General features: G+C 46.9%; 5 protein-coding genes across 5 annotated transcripts; 1 reads left to right on the top strand and 4 right to left on the bottom strand.

The window, feature by feature from the left end:
• The first annotated feature begins 161 nt into the window (after window positions 1-161).
• On the top strand, window positions 162-2215 carry CNF04810 (transporter, putative). The gene is made up of 8 exons (XM_571631.2): window positions 162-565; window positions 616-712; window positions 760-860; window positions 914-1230; window positions 1281-1559; window positions 1613-1687; window positions 1737-1810; window positions 1863-2215. The coding sequence occupies exons 1-8, from the start codon at window positions 237-239 to the stop codon at window positions 1935-1937; spliced, it is 1347 nt and encodes a 448-aa protein (XP_571631.1). The 5' UTR covers window positions 162-236; the 3' UTR covers window positions 1938-2215.
• On the bottom strand, window positions 1929-4365 carry CNF04800 (monocarboxylic acid transporter, putative). Its single transcript, XM_024657468.1, has 10 exons — window positions 4177-4365; window positions 3714-4122; window positions 3561-3657; window positions 3412-3512; window positions 3328-3358; window positions 2979-3264; window positions 2655-2933; window positions 2528-2602; window positions 2392-2465; window positions 1929-2334 (listed from the first exon to the last, which is right to left on the bottom strand). The coding sequence occupies exons 2-10, from the start codon at window positions 4043-4045 to the stop codon at window positions 2266-2268; spliced, it is 1344 nt and encodes a 447-aa protein (XP_024513116.1). The 5' UTR covers window positions 4046-4122; window positions 4177-4365; the 3' UTR covers window positions 1929-2265.
• Window positions 4366-4499: 134 nt separating this feature from the next.
• CNF04790 (transporter, putative) lies at window positions 4500-6431 on the bottom strand. The gene is made up of 7 exons (XM_571446.1): window positions 5982-6431; window positions 5837-5933; window positions 5656-5787; window positions 5317-5605; window positions 4988-5269; window positions 4788-4936; window positions 4500-4732 (listed from the first exon to the last, which is right to left on the bottom strand). The coding sequence occupies exons 1-7, from the start codon at window positions 6305-6307 to the stop codon at window positions 4658-4660; spliced, it is 1350 nt and encodes a 449-aa protein (XP_571446.1). The 5' UTR covers window positions 6308-6431; the 3' UTR covers window positions 4500-4657.
• Window positions 6432-7099: 668 nt separating this feature from the next.
• On the bottom strand, window positions 7100-9318 carry CNF04780 (transporter, putative). Its single transcript, XM_024657467.1, has 9 exons — window positions 9224-9318; window positions 8533-9161; window positions 8383-8479; window positions 8294-8342; window positions 7884-8246; window positions 7549-7830; window positions 7423-7497; window positions 7301-7374; window positions 7100-7247 (listed from the first exon to the last, which is right to left on the bottom strand). Exons 2-9 carry the CDS (start codon window positions 8868-8870, stop codon window positions 7173-7175), a joined length of 1353 nt encoding a protein of 450 aa, XP_024513063.1. The 5' UTR covers window positions 8871-9161; window positions 9224-9318; the 3' UTR covers window positions 7100-7172.
• A 354-nt stretch (window positions 9319-9672) lies between these two features.
• CNF04770 (dihydroxy-acid dehydratase, putative) lies at window positions 9673-12110 on the bottom strand. The gene is made up of 9 exons (XM_024657466.1): window positions 12049-12110; window positions 11759-11996; window positions 11380-11710; window positions 11282-11336; window positions 11206-11227; window positions 11038-11158; window positions 10965-10986; window positions 10537-10918; window positions 9673-10487 (listed from the first exon to the last, which is right to left on the bottom strand). Exons 2-9 carry the CDS (start codon window positions 11943-11945, stop codon window positions 9697-9699), a joined length of 1911 nt encoding a protein of 636 aa, XP_024513062.1. The 5' UTR covers window positions 11946-11996; window positions 12049-12110; the 3' UTR covers window positions 9673-9696.
• Window positions 12111-12482: the final 372 nt, after the last annotated feature.

Below are 12482 nucleotides of genomic sequence, written 5' to 3'. Positions count from 1 at the left end.
CTGCGGCAAAAAGCAGCAACATCCGATAACCGGATATCACGGAAGATTATTGGCCGTGCCTGGCGACTTTTTTTTTACGGATCAGTATTCGTACTATTAATTAGCGAAACGGATGTCATGTGGGGTCGTCCAAGTGTTCTCTCGATACACCCCGCCAGTCCTCTCCTTGAATGTCACTATTCTTAAAGCTACTATCTGTACTTAGTCCAAAAAAGCTGCTCTAACTTACCCAATCAATGGCCTCCGAGATTGAGCTGTCCCGCCTTCCGAGCCAGCGAAATGAATCCGCCACTGAACAACAACTCGACTATGATCGGGAACACGAAGTCGATGAATCAGCTACACATTACGCGCTGCCCCCGGTAGATGGAGGTCGAAGGGCATGGGCATTCCTTGCTGGTGCTACCGTTGTGGAGATGCTTGTATGGGGATTCCCTTACTCGATTGGTATCTTGCACGCGTACTGGAGTAATATCTTATTCAAAGGCTACGGCGAGTCAGCAATCACCCTGGCTTCCACTCTGCAGACCGGTTTACTCTACGTGAGTTGTGCCATCTTTGGGCCGTAAGTTTTCATTTCTCGAAAACCCCGATTGATGACTGACCATCCTTAAGAGTGTTTACCAGATGGCCGAGATGGGAGAAAACTCTCCAATATTTTGCTCTTTTCGCTTCTGCATTGTCGATGATTGGGAGTGCTTTCGCAACGAAGGTGTGCTTAACCAAACATATTGAACTCAAGTGCTGATTATCATCTAGCCCTGGCACCTTGTCATAACTAACGGCTGCATCTATCCATTCGCAGGAGCCCTCTATCTTCCGTGTTGTACTATTCTTTTCGAATGGTTTGTCGCTAAGCGGTTCGTTTTTCTTGTTCATAACCATACTCATGCGTTCGCTAATCAAGACACAGAGGAATTGCTACTGGTCTTATGTATGCAGGTACTGGTATCGGTGGCGTAGCATACCCGTATATTATGAGTGGCCTCTTGAACGGCGTAGGCTACAAAGCTGCTCTAGTATCGATGGGTATAGGCTACGCCATCCTTGGTTCCATCGCCCTCATTCCTGTCAACCGACGAGTCCCCCTTTCTCGATACTATTTTACAGAGCCTGGAAGGAGAAAACAATTCAACTTTTCATTCTTGAAAAGCTCAGTCGCTTTGACGGGTTCGTTGATCATCCTTTTCGTCAGCATGGGTAACTTCATCCCCACTGTCTGGCTGCCATGTACGTCGGACCATTATTCGTTTTTGGCAACGATACTGACACATATGTAGCTTATGCCGACGACCTGAAACTACGTCACCTCGACGGTACCGCCCTCATTGCCATTCTCAACGCCGCCACTATCCCAGGCAATATCCTCCTTGGCTACTTCTCTGATTTTTCTATCCGCGCTGTTATCGTCGTCTCTTGCGTCGGCAGTGCTTTCGGATGCGCATTCTTGTGGGGTTTCGGGACGAATGCGGCCATGCTTGTCGCTTTTGCAATCGTTTACGGTTTTCTAGGATCAAGCTTCCAGTGTCTATGGTCTAACATGATTAGTGTCATTTCTAGTGAGTTACTGTACGGACCGATGCCCATTCCTTTCGCTAACGCAGGATTATAGAGGACGACCCCATTGCTCCATCTCTAATTTTCTCAATCTTTGCCTTAATGAGGGCTATCGGTAACATCACATCTGGTGCGTATATAGCGCAATTTTCACAATGAGTGTACTTATACTATTGTAGGGCCCGTTTCTGGCGCGCTCATGAAGCATGACTCGTTCCCTGGCGCTGTTGGAGCTTATGGTTTCCACAACTATGTGAGTATTCCCCCTTCATCAGGTGCCCATATGCTGACGGCGATGTTGGAAGGGCGCCTTGTTGGTGTATACATCTGTAACAATCTTTACCGGGGGAGTTACCGGTATCCTGTTCAAAGACCGTTAGGGAAAATCTACATCTCCGAAAAGATTTTAAACTCTATAGAAATCGAACGCTGTAGCAATAGTATGATACCCCCAGCTGTTTGTTTACATCGAACAATCTTGATATACCTGGAGTCTCCTTGGTACTGTTATGTAGCGTGCATTAAAAATATTGGACGGAGAACTTACATTTCTGTGCTATTGAACAGGAAATGTTGTATTATGTATATGTAAGAAAAAACATGGAGGTACTATGCGCTGTTTAATACAGACAGATATTGCCAGCATGTTGAAGAGTCGTATTTAGTGGATGCAGTCTGGTCGTTCTCTTTTATTATCATCGCCTATCATCACTTGAACAATATCCCTGCGGCACCCCCTGAAAAGATTGTGATGGCTGTGTACAGTAACAAGGCGCCCTGCGAATTATGTCAATTACATGCAGAGATGCCCGATAAAATGACGAAACTACTCACATAGTTGTGGAAACCGTAAGCGCCCGCACCATTTGGAAATGTGTTGTATTTCAAGAGAGCGCCTGAAATGGGTCCTGTAGACACCATCAGCTCCTGTTGGACCATTTTCATCAACCAAGGCAATATCAAAACTCACCAGAAGTAATGTTACCGATACCTCTCATGAAGGCGAAAATGGAAAATACTATTGAAGGAGCTATCGGGTCATCCCCTACAAAATTAACCATTAGCTGCGAAAGAAAGTCGTCGCTCAAGCGGCTCACTGCTTATGACCCCAATCATATTTGACCACAATGCCTGGAAACTGGTCCCCAACAATCCGTAGACGATGGCAAAAACAATCAAGACTCCTGGGTTCGTCCCAAATCCCCACAAGAACGCACAACCGAGAGCGCTTCCGACGCACGAAACGATGATGACGGCGCGTAGGGAGTAATCGGAAAAGTAGCCAAGCAGCGTGTTACCGGGAACCGAGGCGGCATTCAGGATTGCGATTAAGGCTATACCATCTATACGGCTCATCTTAAGGTCGTCCGCATAAGCTGTTGATGGTCAGCTTAAATACCCAAAAAGGTATAAAAACGTACAAGGAAGCCAAAGTGTAGGGATAAAATTACCCAAGCTGACAAGCAGGATGATGAGAGGGCCAATGATGCCCGGCGTACTCCTCAAGAAAGTCAAATTTATGGGCTTCTTTCTTCCAGGTCCAACAAAGTCATGTCGAGAGACAGGGACTCGTCGATTGACTGGGATGAGTGAAATAGTTCCCAAAATGGCGTAGCCAACACCCATGGAAATCATGGCTGTTTTATAGCCAAAATGGTTCAAGAGACCGCTCATGATGTAAGGATACAACACGCCTCCCACACCAGTCTGTGTTTCATGGTTAGCTGGAGGACGGCACCTCAAGTCAAAAAAATTATAAATGGAACATACTCCTGCAAACATTGCACCGTTGGCGAGACCGCTAATGCGGAATCAACTTTCGTTCGAACCCCGATGAACCTGAAATGACCTTACCGCTTGGCAACAAACCACTCAAAGAGGAGAGTACAACAGGGCAAATAGAGGGCTCCCGCGAAAGCGTAAATACAGCCGACGGTGACGATAAGATGCCATGGCTATTATGATGGTCAGTACTGTTTTTCAAAATAAGGGACATGGCTTACTTTGCTCGCGAAAGCACTACCAATAAAGGATAACGACGCAGCAAATAAGCCAATGTATTGGAAAGTCTTCTGCCACTTTGGCCATTTTGTGAAAATGCTACAGGCAAGTCAACATACTCGAGTTGGTCGTTCCAAAAAGGAGTTCCAGCTTACGGTCCGAACACGGCGCAGCTCATATAGAGCAGACCGGTCTGCAATGTAGCAGCAAGAGCCACCATAGACTCTCCATATCCTTTGAAAAGAGTATTTGTCCAGTACACATGCAGGATACCGATAGAGTATGGAAATCCCCAGACGAGCATCTCAACGACAGTCGCACCAGCGAGGAATGACCATGCTTTCCGACCACCGTCTACTGGAGGCAAGGCATGGTGAGTGACGGATTCATCTACTTCTTCTTCTTGATCATAAGAGAGAGAGTGCTCGATTTTTGATTGTGATGGTCGTCTGTCAGGAAGTTGGAAAAGCTCAATATCGGATGACATTTCAAATGAGCTTCTGTGATTCCGTCGATAAAAAAAACTGTAGAGGGAATATGTTTTTGTAGTAGACGCCTCTATTGCTTTTCGTTCGTTAGAAACTTGACTTGTTCAGACTCGGCAACTAGCGTACGTTGTTCGTTAAATAAAAATATCCCGCGAATCGGTCTTGGAGTATCTGACAGGCACGTCTCGTCCCCCTGGGACATCATTGGTCCTAACGTCCGTGCTGTCGGAATCAAAGATCTATCTAATCTGGACGAATGAATTATGGGCTTGGTAAAGAAGCAGATCTCAGGGACAGGGATGAGTTGAATCATGGGGAAGATAAATGGGCATGCAAAGAAGCAAGACAAAGACGGCAGATTTGTTTCTCATGCAACTTAGACATCTCTAGCAACTGACACAGCGTGCTTTAAGCTTTATCTCTAAACGACTCTGCATTCAACATACTCATTTATTATTTATAAATTCTAGCTGTGCGCTTACTCCGAGTCACAGACACCTGAACTACATACCGGAATTGAATAAGGAGAACATTACATGTATGTCGCTACTGATACAATGGTCTATATGCTTGTAAATTAACTGTCCATACGCCCAAAATAACCTCGACCATCAGCGCCCTCTGAATAACAACCCGGTCGCGCCACCTGCGATGATGGTGACTGCTGTGTACACCAGCAGTATGCCCTAAAAATTTTGGGTCAACAGAGTTTTCCAAACAAACCAGAGAGAAAAAACACACATAATTGTTCAGACCGTAAGCCCCAGCGGCTCCTTGCATAGTGTTGTACTTGAGTAGAGCTTCGGAGATGGGACCAGAAGTGATATTCCCAATGCCTCGAGTGAATGCAAAGATTGAAAAGATGGTAGTAAGAGCTACGGGGTCATCCTCTGAGCAGAATATAAGCGTTGCATCTCAATTTCATAAACGAACCAACTTACTTGAAATGACTCCAATCATTTTTGACCATACCGCCGAAAAACTAGGCCCGAGGAGTCCAAAAATAATAGCGAAAGTGATCAACATCCCTGCATTTGTCCCGAAACCCCACAAGAAGGCGCAGGCCAGAGCACTACCCACACAAGAGAGCGTGATGGCAACACGAAGAGGAAGGCGATCAGAGAGGTAGCCGAGGAGGGCGTTACCGGGCACGGAGGCACCGTTAAGTATGGCGATAAGAGCAGTACCGTTGGGGTCATGGAGATTGAGGTCATCCGCATAGGCTGATATATGTCAGTAGGTGAACTAAGAGGCCATATGATGAACATACATGGAAGCCACAAGCTCGGTATGAAGTTGCCCAGACTCGTGAAGAGGATGGTCATCACACCCATGAACATAGGCAATGTCCTCAGTACCGACCAGTCAGTTTTGTGCTTCCTCCTTCCTGGTGCCGCAAAGTCATATCGTGAGAGAGGGATTCGTCGCCTGATTGGGATGAGGGCTATAGAACCGAGAACAGCGTAACCGACACCGAGGGAAATCATAGTCGTCTTGTAGCCAAATCGGTTGAGAAGGCCACTGGTAAGGAAGGGAAAGATACAACCACCGAGACCAGTCTGTTTCATCGTCAGCATATTGCGTTCCAGCTCACAGTGACAAAGCTTACTCCAGCATACATCACACCACTGGCAAATCCTCGTTTAGCTTGCCACCATTCGAACAAAAGAGTTGCGCAAGGAAGATAACAGGCTCCGGATAAAGGGTAAACGAGACCGATGGTGACGAGAAGATGCCATGGCTATTCTTTGGAGTGAGTCGCGCTCGATTAAACACAAAATACGGCTTACCTTTGAGGCGAATGCAGAGGTGATCATTGATAAAGCCGCTGCAGATAAACCAGCGTACTGGAAGGTCTTCTGCCATTTCGGCCATGTTGTAAAGAGTCTGTATTGTTCATAAACAATAGCCACGCTTGCGGATGACTTTACTCACGGTCCGAAAAATGCACAGCTCATATACAATAAACCCGTCTGAAGAGTGGCTGCCAAGGTCAACGTCGAAGCACCATACCCGACGAACAAAGTGTTGGTCCAGTACACGTGCAGGATACCGACAGAGAACGGCAAACCCCAAATGAGAATCTCAACGAATGTAGCTGCTGCAAGGAACGTCCACGCCCGTCGACCGCTATCTACAGGAGGAAGAGCATATTGAGTGACAGGTTCAATTTGAGAGTCATGATCGGGGCCTAGAACGCGATCTATTGTTGATTGGGATCGCCGGGTAGGGAAGTCGGAGAGTTCCATTGCCTCTGCCATTTTCAGTTGGCAGCTAGATATTCCCTGGAGAGCTAGGAATGCAAAACCTGCCGAGCGAAAGGAGAGCACAAGAGGAGAAGAAAAGATGAGACTAATAAATCTCTGACCTCTGGGTATTATCCGTCCAACGAGCGAAAAAAAAGAACGAAGAAAATGTTTATAAGCCCCACGCGGGCCAGGTGGGGTTCAGGCACGTGACTGGATTGGTCTCACCTGACATGACAGACATCCTAAATTGATCGCCGACGGGAGAGCCGATGGATTGTCCGAAAAACGATAACGACTCGAGATGACGAGCGAGCGAGCTGCAAAAAAGGATGGGTCGACGTTCTTCATTGTCCAAGCTCTCATTGTTTTACTGTTAATTGTACAGGTATTGTATTTATAATTCTACTGTGCAGCATGTGAGTGAGATTAGAGACGGGCAAAATTGGCTCGTGTAGAATGAGCACTCTCGGAGGCTGAAGCTGCAGAAAAGGTAAAGCCAGTCACCGTTAATAACCAAACGTGACTACTTCCATCTTGCATGGCATCGACGTGTGAATGATTATATGGTCTACTGTACATTCAATTACCAAGCGAAAGAATGTCCTTCGTTTGCACTAGTAGTATGAACACCATAACATGGAACGTCCGTGAGCTCAAACTGGTGACCTTGCGTATTGAGTTTATTAGCGAGGAAGTGCGAGCACGGTGCCTAGGTGGAGGTGTGGTGGCAGTAGGAAGGAAAAAGTTCAGGGATACGGAGGGATGAAGTTGCCTTCGTTCTTAGTCTTTCGTTCGTTATACATCTGTTTCCCGGTTCTCTCTTTCTCTCTTAAGCAACAAACTAGTTTTACAACAGATCTAAGGGAATGAAGATAATTTATGACGATTTGAACAGATAACCCGTAGCACCACCGCTCAAGATTGTAACGGACGCGTAGATCAAGAGGACTCCCTGGGAAAGTGTTAGACGAAGAACTAGAGATGAAAATATTATTATTGGCTCACATAGTTGCTGAATCCGTAAGCTCCAATGCTCCCGTTAAGGTTATTTATCTTCAACAGTGCTTGGGAGATTGGGCCTTCACTCATGTCAGGTATTTATTGCTGGGAAATCCACTCCCACTCACCACTCATTAAGCTCCCAACCCCTCGAACAAAGGTGAAAAGCGAAACAACAAGAGGAGGGGAAATCAGGTCGTCCTCTGCATCCATCACTCAGCCCAGCCTCCACACTCAAGCATCATCCAACTTACTACAAATGAGGCCAATCATCTGCGTCCAGATTGCCGAAAAGCTAGGTCCGAGCAAACCAAAAATCAACGCAAACAAAATCAACACCCCATCGGTGCTACCAAATCCCCAAAGGAAGGCACAAGAAAGGCCACTACCAACACATGAGATGACGATGACTGTTCGGACAGGCATGTGATCTGAAAGATAGCCAAGGAGAGTGTTTCCTGGGACTGAAGCAGCATTTAGAATGGCGATGAGACCTGTTCCTGAAGGATGCGTGAGGTTGAGCGAAGAGGCGTACGCTGAGGGATTGGTTAATGGGAGACATCACCTGACAGAAGGGGCTGGTGCTTACCGGGAAGCCATAAGCTAGGAATGAAGTTACCAAGGCTGATCAAGAAGATAGTGATAGTTCCGATGATCAGAGGAGTACTCTTCATGAATGACCAATTAACAGGCTTCCTTTTCTCCATCGTCTGCTGGCGAGAGACAGGGATACGAGGTCGAATAAATACGATGGCAATGGAACCGATGACGAGGTACCCAAGACCGAATGAAATCATCGTTGCTTTATATCCAATTTTGTTGAGAAGACCATTCATGAGGAATGGGATTGATGCACCTCCGAGACCAGTACCGCCAAAAACAACACCTGTTGCGATACCTCGAAGAGAGAAGAAGTACTCAAAGAGAAGGGTATTACATGGGAGGTAACAGACTGGGTTAGTCAGTTATTATGAATCTAAGGTATCTTTTGAAACGTACTTCCAGAAAGAGGATAGATAAGGCCGAAGGCAACGAGAATGTGCCACGGCTGATTATCAGTCGAGTTCGTGGTAGAATTGCTAGCTTACCTCTGTCGCAAACGCACTACTGATGAAAGTGATCACAGCAGCAAATAGACCGCAATACTGTAAAGCCCTTTGCCATCTTGGAAATGCAGTGAACAGGCTAAAATATGTTAATCAAGCACCTTCATGCATATACAATAAGACGGTACCTACGGGCCCGAAAGAGCTGTCGCCATGTACAACAAGCCGTTCTGCAGCGTCGCAGCCAGAGTCAGAGTTGAAGCACCTTCACCCTTAATGAGCGTATCCGTCCAGTACACATGTAAAACACCAATAGAATATGGCAGCCCCCATATGAGCATGACAATGACAGTCGCGGCCACCAAGAATGACCATGCCCTCCAGCCGCCGTCTACAGGCGGAAGAGCGGAAGCTGCTGACTCGGCATCATGTCCGGGATTCAAAGTAGGAACGATAACGGATGCAGCCGAATTAGATTTGACCGACTTGACAGACCTGTCGCGCAGTTCGAGATCTTCTGTTTCTGACATGCTTGGGACAATGAGAGGTGAGAGATGAATGTCAACCGGGAAAGATAAATCTTGTCTTTTCTTTATATACCTTAGCTTAAAATCTTTCCTTCCCGAGACTTAGACGATTTAGTGTTATAATCGACGGGAACGGAAAGGCTGTGAAAAACAGAACGTCCTTTTGTAGCCTCCTCAGCATATTGTTAAAGGCTGAACACAGCTTCGTGAGAATGGAGATTCAATGAGGGTCAAGAGCCACTAGATCCTTGATTAATGGAAAAAGAAACCATTGAGTCTGGACTGATTTACGAGCTGCAAGAGACAATAATAAGCCATGCCCAAAAGTCATCAGTGAGGCAAACGAGCGCACGTACCAACATCGCGCACTTCGGACCCTGCAAGCTTATATTTTAGTCACCAGACAAGCCAGCATCCAATAAGCTGTGGAGACGAAGTGTAAATATGTGAATGGCGGAAAGAGGTGGAAGGATAAAAGCCACATTTCACCGAATTGACTCCTCGCTTGAGATTGGTCGGCAGCGGACATGATGGCTGACCACAATTATTGTGCGCATCACTGCATCATACATCGATCACATATACAAAGGGCGCTGTTATCCTTGCGAATCATTTGATCAATGTGTTCCTGATGCAGTTCCTGGGACCTGCATACGAGTCTAAAGATTGGAGTCAAATGATTATTTATCGACAATCAGAAATATACGCGAAGTCCACATCACATGTTATCATGCCGAACGGGCCGAGAAGGCAATGTTGACTCCTGTAAACCATCCCATGGGTCGATACTCTGCCAAATATATACAATGCATACGATTATACGCTATAATTAGTGGTTCTGCCTTGGGACACCCGCCGTCTGAGCGAGTCTCTGATACTTGACCGCGCCCTTGATCACCATACCGTCACTCAACTCACTCGCAGTCTCTCTGAAGATCTCCTGCCAAGGTGTTTGACTCTTTGGTACCTTGTAAGGTCCCATTTCCTTCTTCCTGGCCTCGATCTCTTCAGTCGATAATAAGACGTTGGCTGTGCGTTTGAGCAAGTCAATTCTGAGACGATCGCCATCTTTGAGATATGCTAACATGCCGCCAGTTGCCGCTTCAGGGGCGGCATTCAGGATACTCGGGGAGCCACTCGTGCCACTTTGTCGGCCATCACCAATACAAGGTAGCTCAATACCTTGGTTGATCAACCTTCCGGGCGGAATCATATTGACGACTTCGGCGGCACCAGGGTATCCTTGAGGACCGGCACCTCTCATGACCAAGATAGTTCCGGCATCGATTTTTGATGAATGTTCGATACGGTGGTGGTAGTCTTCTGGACCGTCAAAGACAGCAACAGGTCCTTCGAACGCCATGGGATCATCGGGTTTGGAAAGATATTGTTCGCGGAAAGCATCGGAAATGACAGACGTCTTCATGATGGCGCTGTCGAATAGGGAACCCTTAAGGTGAAGGAAACCTGCATTCTCTCTCAGAGGCTTGTCAAAAGGAAGAATGACTCGTCGATCGCGGGAAAAGTCGCCTTCACAGTTCTCTTTGATAGTTTTGCCGGTGATAGTCAATGCATTGGGATGGGGGAGCTTGTTATGTTTGATGAGCTCGGCGATGACAGCTATTGGTCGTCAGCTAAGGCAAGTATATACTGTGCCTTGTCGACGTACAGGGAAGACCACCAGCTCTGTGATACTCCTCCATAAGCCACTCTCCAGCAGGCTGCACATTTACTAGCAATGGCAAGTGATACCCCACCCTCTCCCAATCATCTCCTGAAAGATCAACTCCAATGTGCTTCGCAACAGCGTTGAGATGTATAGGGGCATTCGTTGAGCCTCCGATAGCCGTGTTGGCAGCAATAGCGTTTTCAAAAGCCTCTTTGGTGAGAACATCGGAGGGCTTGATGTCTTCTCGCACCAAGTCGACAATACGCAAACCGGTAGCATAAGCGCAAGCGCCTCGTTCACGGTAAACGGCGGGAATGGTGGCGCTACCGGGAAGGGCCATACCAAGGGCTTCTGCCATGCAGTTCATAGTAGTCGCAGTCCCCTATGACAAATTAGCGACAGCCAAAAGGAAACTTGAGAGCACATACGACAGTATTGCAATGGCCGACACTATTCATTGTATTTAGTGTTTGGAGGAAAAGGAAGGCGACATGTGCTTACCTGGGAGCAGAAAGCGAAACCTGCTGTACGAACTGACTTTCATTGATCTTTCCAGCAGCATACTCTGCACGACTATCCCACATAACACCGCCCGATCCAATAAGTTTGTGGCCTCGATAACCTAATAAGAGTCAGCTGCTGAATCTCAAAAGGTACCATTATGCATACCATTAAGCATAGGTCCGACGTTCTAATACAATCGTCAACAAAAATCCTTTTCGCAACAGAACATGAGAAGACTAACCATGCAGATAGCAGGGATGTTAACGGTAGCGGCAGCCATAAGCAAAGCCGGAGTACTAACAAACTGTAAGCCACTTACTTGAATCTACCCATACTTACGTCTTATCACAGCCAGTGAGCAACACCACACCATCGAGGGGATACCCAAAAAGCACCTCAACAAGAGACAGATAGGATAGGTTTCGATCCAAGCTCGCCGTAGGTCGTTTCCCCGTTTCTTGTATGGGATGACAAGGGAATTCGAAGGGAGTACCGCCGTTCGCGATGATACCATCTCGAACTCGCTTCGCAAGCTCCATATGACCACGGTTACAAGGAGACAAATCTGACCCAGTTTGAGCAATACCAATAATGGGTCGGTTCTTTGGTCGAAGCTCGTCGAGGGTGATACCAAAGTTCATGTAACGTTCGAGGTAAAGGGCAGACATTGCTAACTGGGAGTCAGCTTCGTCAAGACACCAGCCATCAGAGTATTCACCGGGGTCTGAAGGATCATTAAACCACTGCTTCGAACGAAGCGGGACCGCAGGCTCAACACCTTCATAAGGTGCGGCATCTGCAGGAGCGGTGAAAGATCTTTCAGGACGGTCGATAGGGATATCGCCCTCTTGCTGAAGTTGTTCGGCACGGCCGCAATTGCAACCTTCGCAAGCACCGTTAGACATTGTGGATGAGGGAATGTTCGTTGTAAGTTACAAGATAGGTGCTCATAATGACTAAAGAGACCGTCAACTGATTGTTATATGTACTCTCAATGCGTATACGGACGATTTTCTATTGGCCGGCAAGCTAAGCAAATTCGGTCCGGCTCCCGACAACTAGCTGGCAAGTGACAAGAATGAAAGCATCATCAACGTACAACAAACATGAAAAAAGGGAAGAGTCTATCGGAGGTGCCCGACAGGGTCCGGCTATGACCGCCCGAACATCTACCGTGACTTCCTTCGGTAATTAAGTCTTCCTCTTCTTCCAAGGAATTGAGTGGCAAGTGGCATTGACTTGGATATGCATCCAACGTACATATTGTTAAGAGGTCATGATGGAGAAGATGTTCCAGCTCTACTACCCAAGAGAAATAAGGACGGTGAGACATCTAAAAAGCGAAACAACTAGCAGCTCTGTGATGTTTTGTAAGATCAGCAGAACAACAGTGGCGCAACAGCTGACCCAACTCTAGTTGTTGGCCCGATTAAAGCAGGTGA

This window comes from Cryptococcus neoformans (genome assembly GCF_000091045.1).
Source record: "Cryptococcus neoformans var. neoformans JEC21 chromosome 6 sequence".
Taxonomy (NCBI): Eukaryota; Fungi; Basidiomycota; class Tremellomycetes; order Tremellales; family Cryptococcaceae; genus Cryptococcus; species Cryptococcus deneoformans.
The sequence above is the reverse complement of the archived record's forward strand: the minus strand, read 5'-3'. Positions and strand labels throughout refer to the sequence as shown.

Bases quoted from the DNA above. Each gene is read 5' to 3' on its own strand.
- CNF04810 (XM_571631.2), top strand. From the start codon at position 237: ATGGCCTCCGAGATTGAGCTGTCCCGCCTTCCGAGCCAGCGAAATGAA. The intron at 566-615 runs GTAAGTTTTCAT...ACCATCCTTAAG, and splicing joins AGTTGTGCCATCTTTGGGCC to AGTGTTTACCAGATGGCCGA. The intron at 1,560-1,612 runs GTGAGTTACTGT...GCAGGATTATAG, and splicing joins CATGATTAGTGTCATTTCTA to AGGACGACCCCATTGCTCCA.
- CNF04800 (XM_024657468.1), bottom strand. From the start codon at position 4,045: ATGTCATCCGATATTGAGCTTTTCCAACTTCCTGACAGACGACCATCA. The intron at 2,934-2,978 runs GTACGTTTTTAT...GACCATCAACAG, and splicing joins CCCTACACTTTGGCTTCCTT to CTTATGCGGACGACCTTAAG. The intron at 2,335-2,391 runs GTGAGTAGTTTC...CATAATTCGCAG, and splicing joins CTTACGGTTTCCACAACTAT to GGCGCCTTGTTACTGTACAC.
- CNF04790 (XM_571446.1), bottom strand. From the start codon at position 6,307: ATGGCAGAGGCAATGGAACTCTCCGACTTCCCTACCCGGCGATCCCAA. The intron at 5,934-5,981 runs GTGAGTAAAGTC...TGAACAATACAG, and splicing joins AGCTGTGCATTTTTCGGACC to ACTCTTTACAACATGGCCGA. The intron at 4,937-4,987 runs GTAAGTTGGTTC...TATTCTGCTCAG, and splicing joins AATGATTGGAGTCATTTCAA to AGGATGACCCCGTAGCTCTT.
- CNF04780 (XM_024657467.1), bottom strand. From the start codon at position 8,870: ATGTCAGAAACAGAAGATCTCGAACTGCGCGACAGGTCTGTCAAGTCG. The intron at 7,498-7,548 runs GTAAGTTGGATG...TGATGGATGCAG, and splicing joins GATGATTGGCCTCATTTGTA to AGGACGACCTGATTTCCCCT. The intron at 7,248-7,300 runs GTGAGCCAATAA...ACACTTTCCCAG, and splicing joins CTTACGGATTCAGCAACTAT to GGAGTCCTCTTGATCTACGC.
- CNF04770 (XM_024657466.1), bottom strand. From the start codon at position 11,945: ATGTCTAACGGTGCTTGCGAAGGTTGCAATTGCGGCCGTGCCGAACAA. The intron at 11,711-11,758 runs GTGAATACTCTG...ACTCCCAGTTAG, and splicing joins TAATGATCCTTCAGACCCCG to CAATGTCTGCCCTTTACCTC. The intron at 11,228-11,281 runs GTTAGTCTTCTC...CGATTGTATTAG, and splicing joins ACATCCCTGCTATCTGCATG to AACGTCGGACCTATGCTTAA.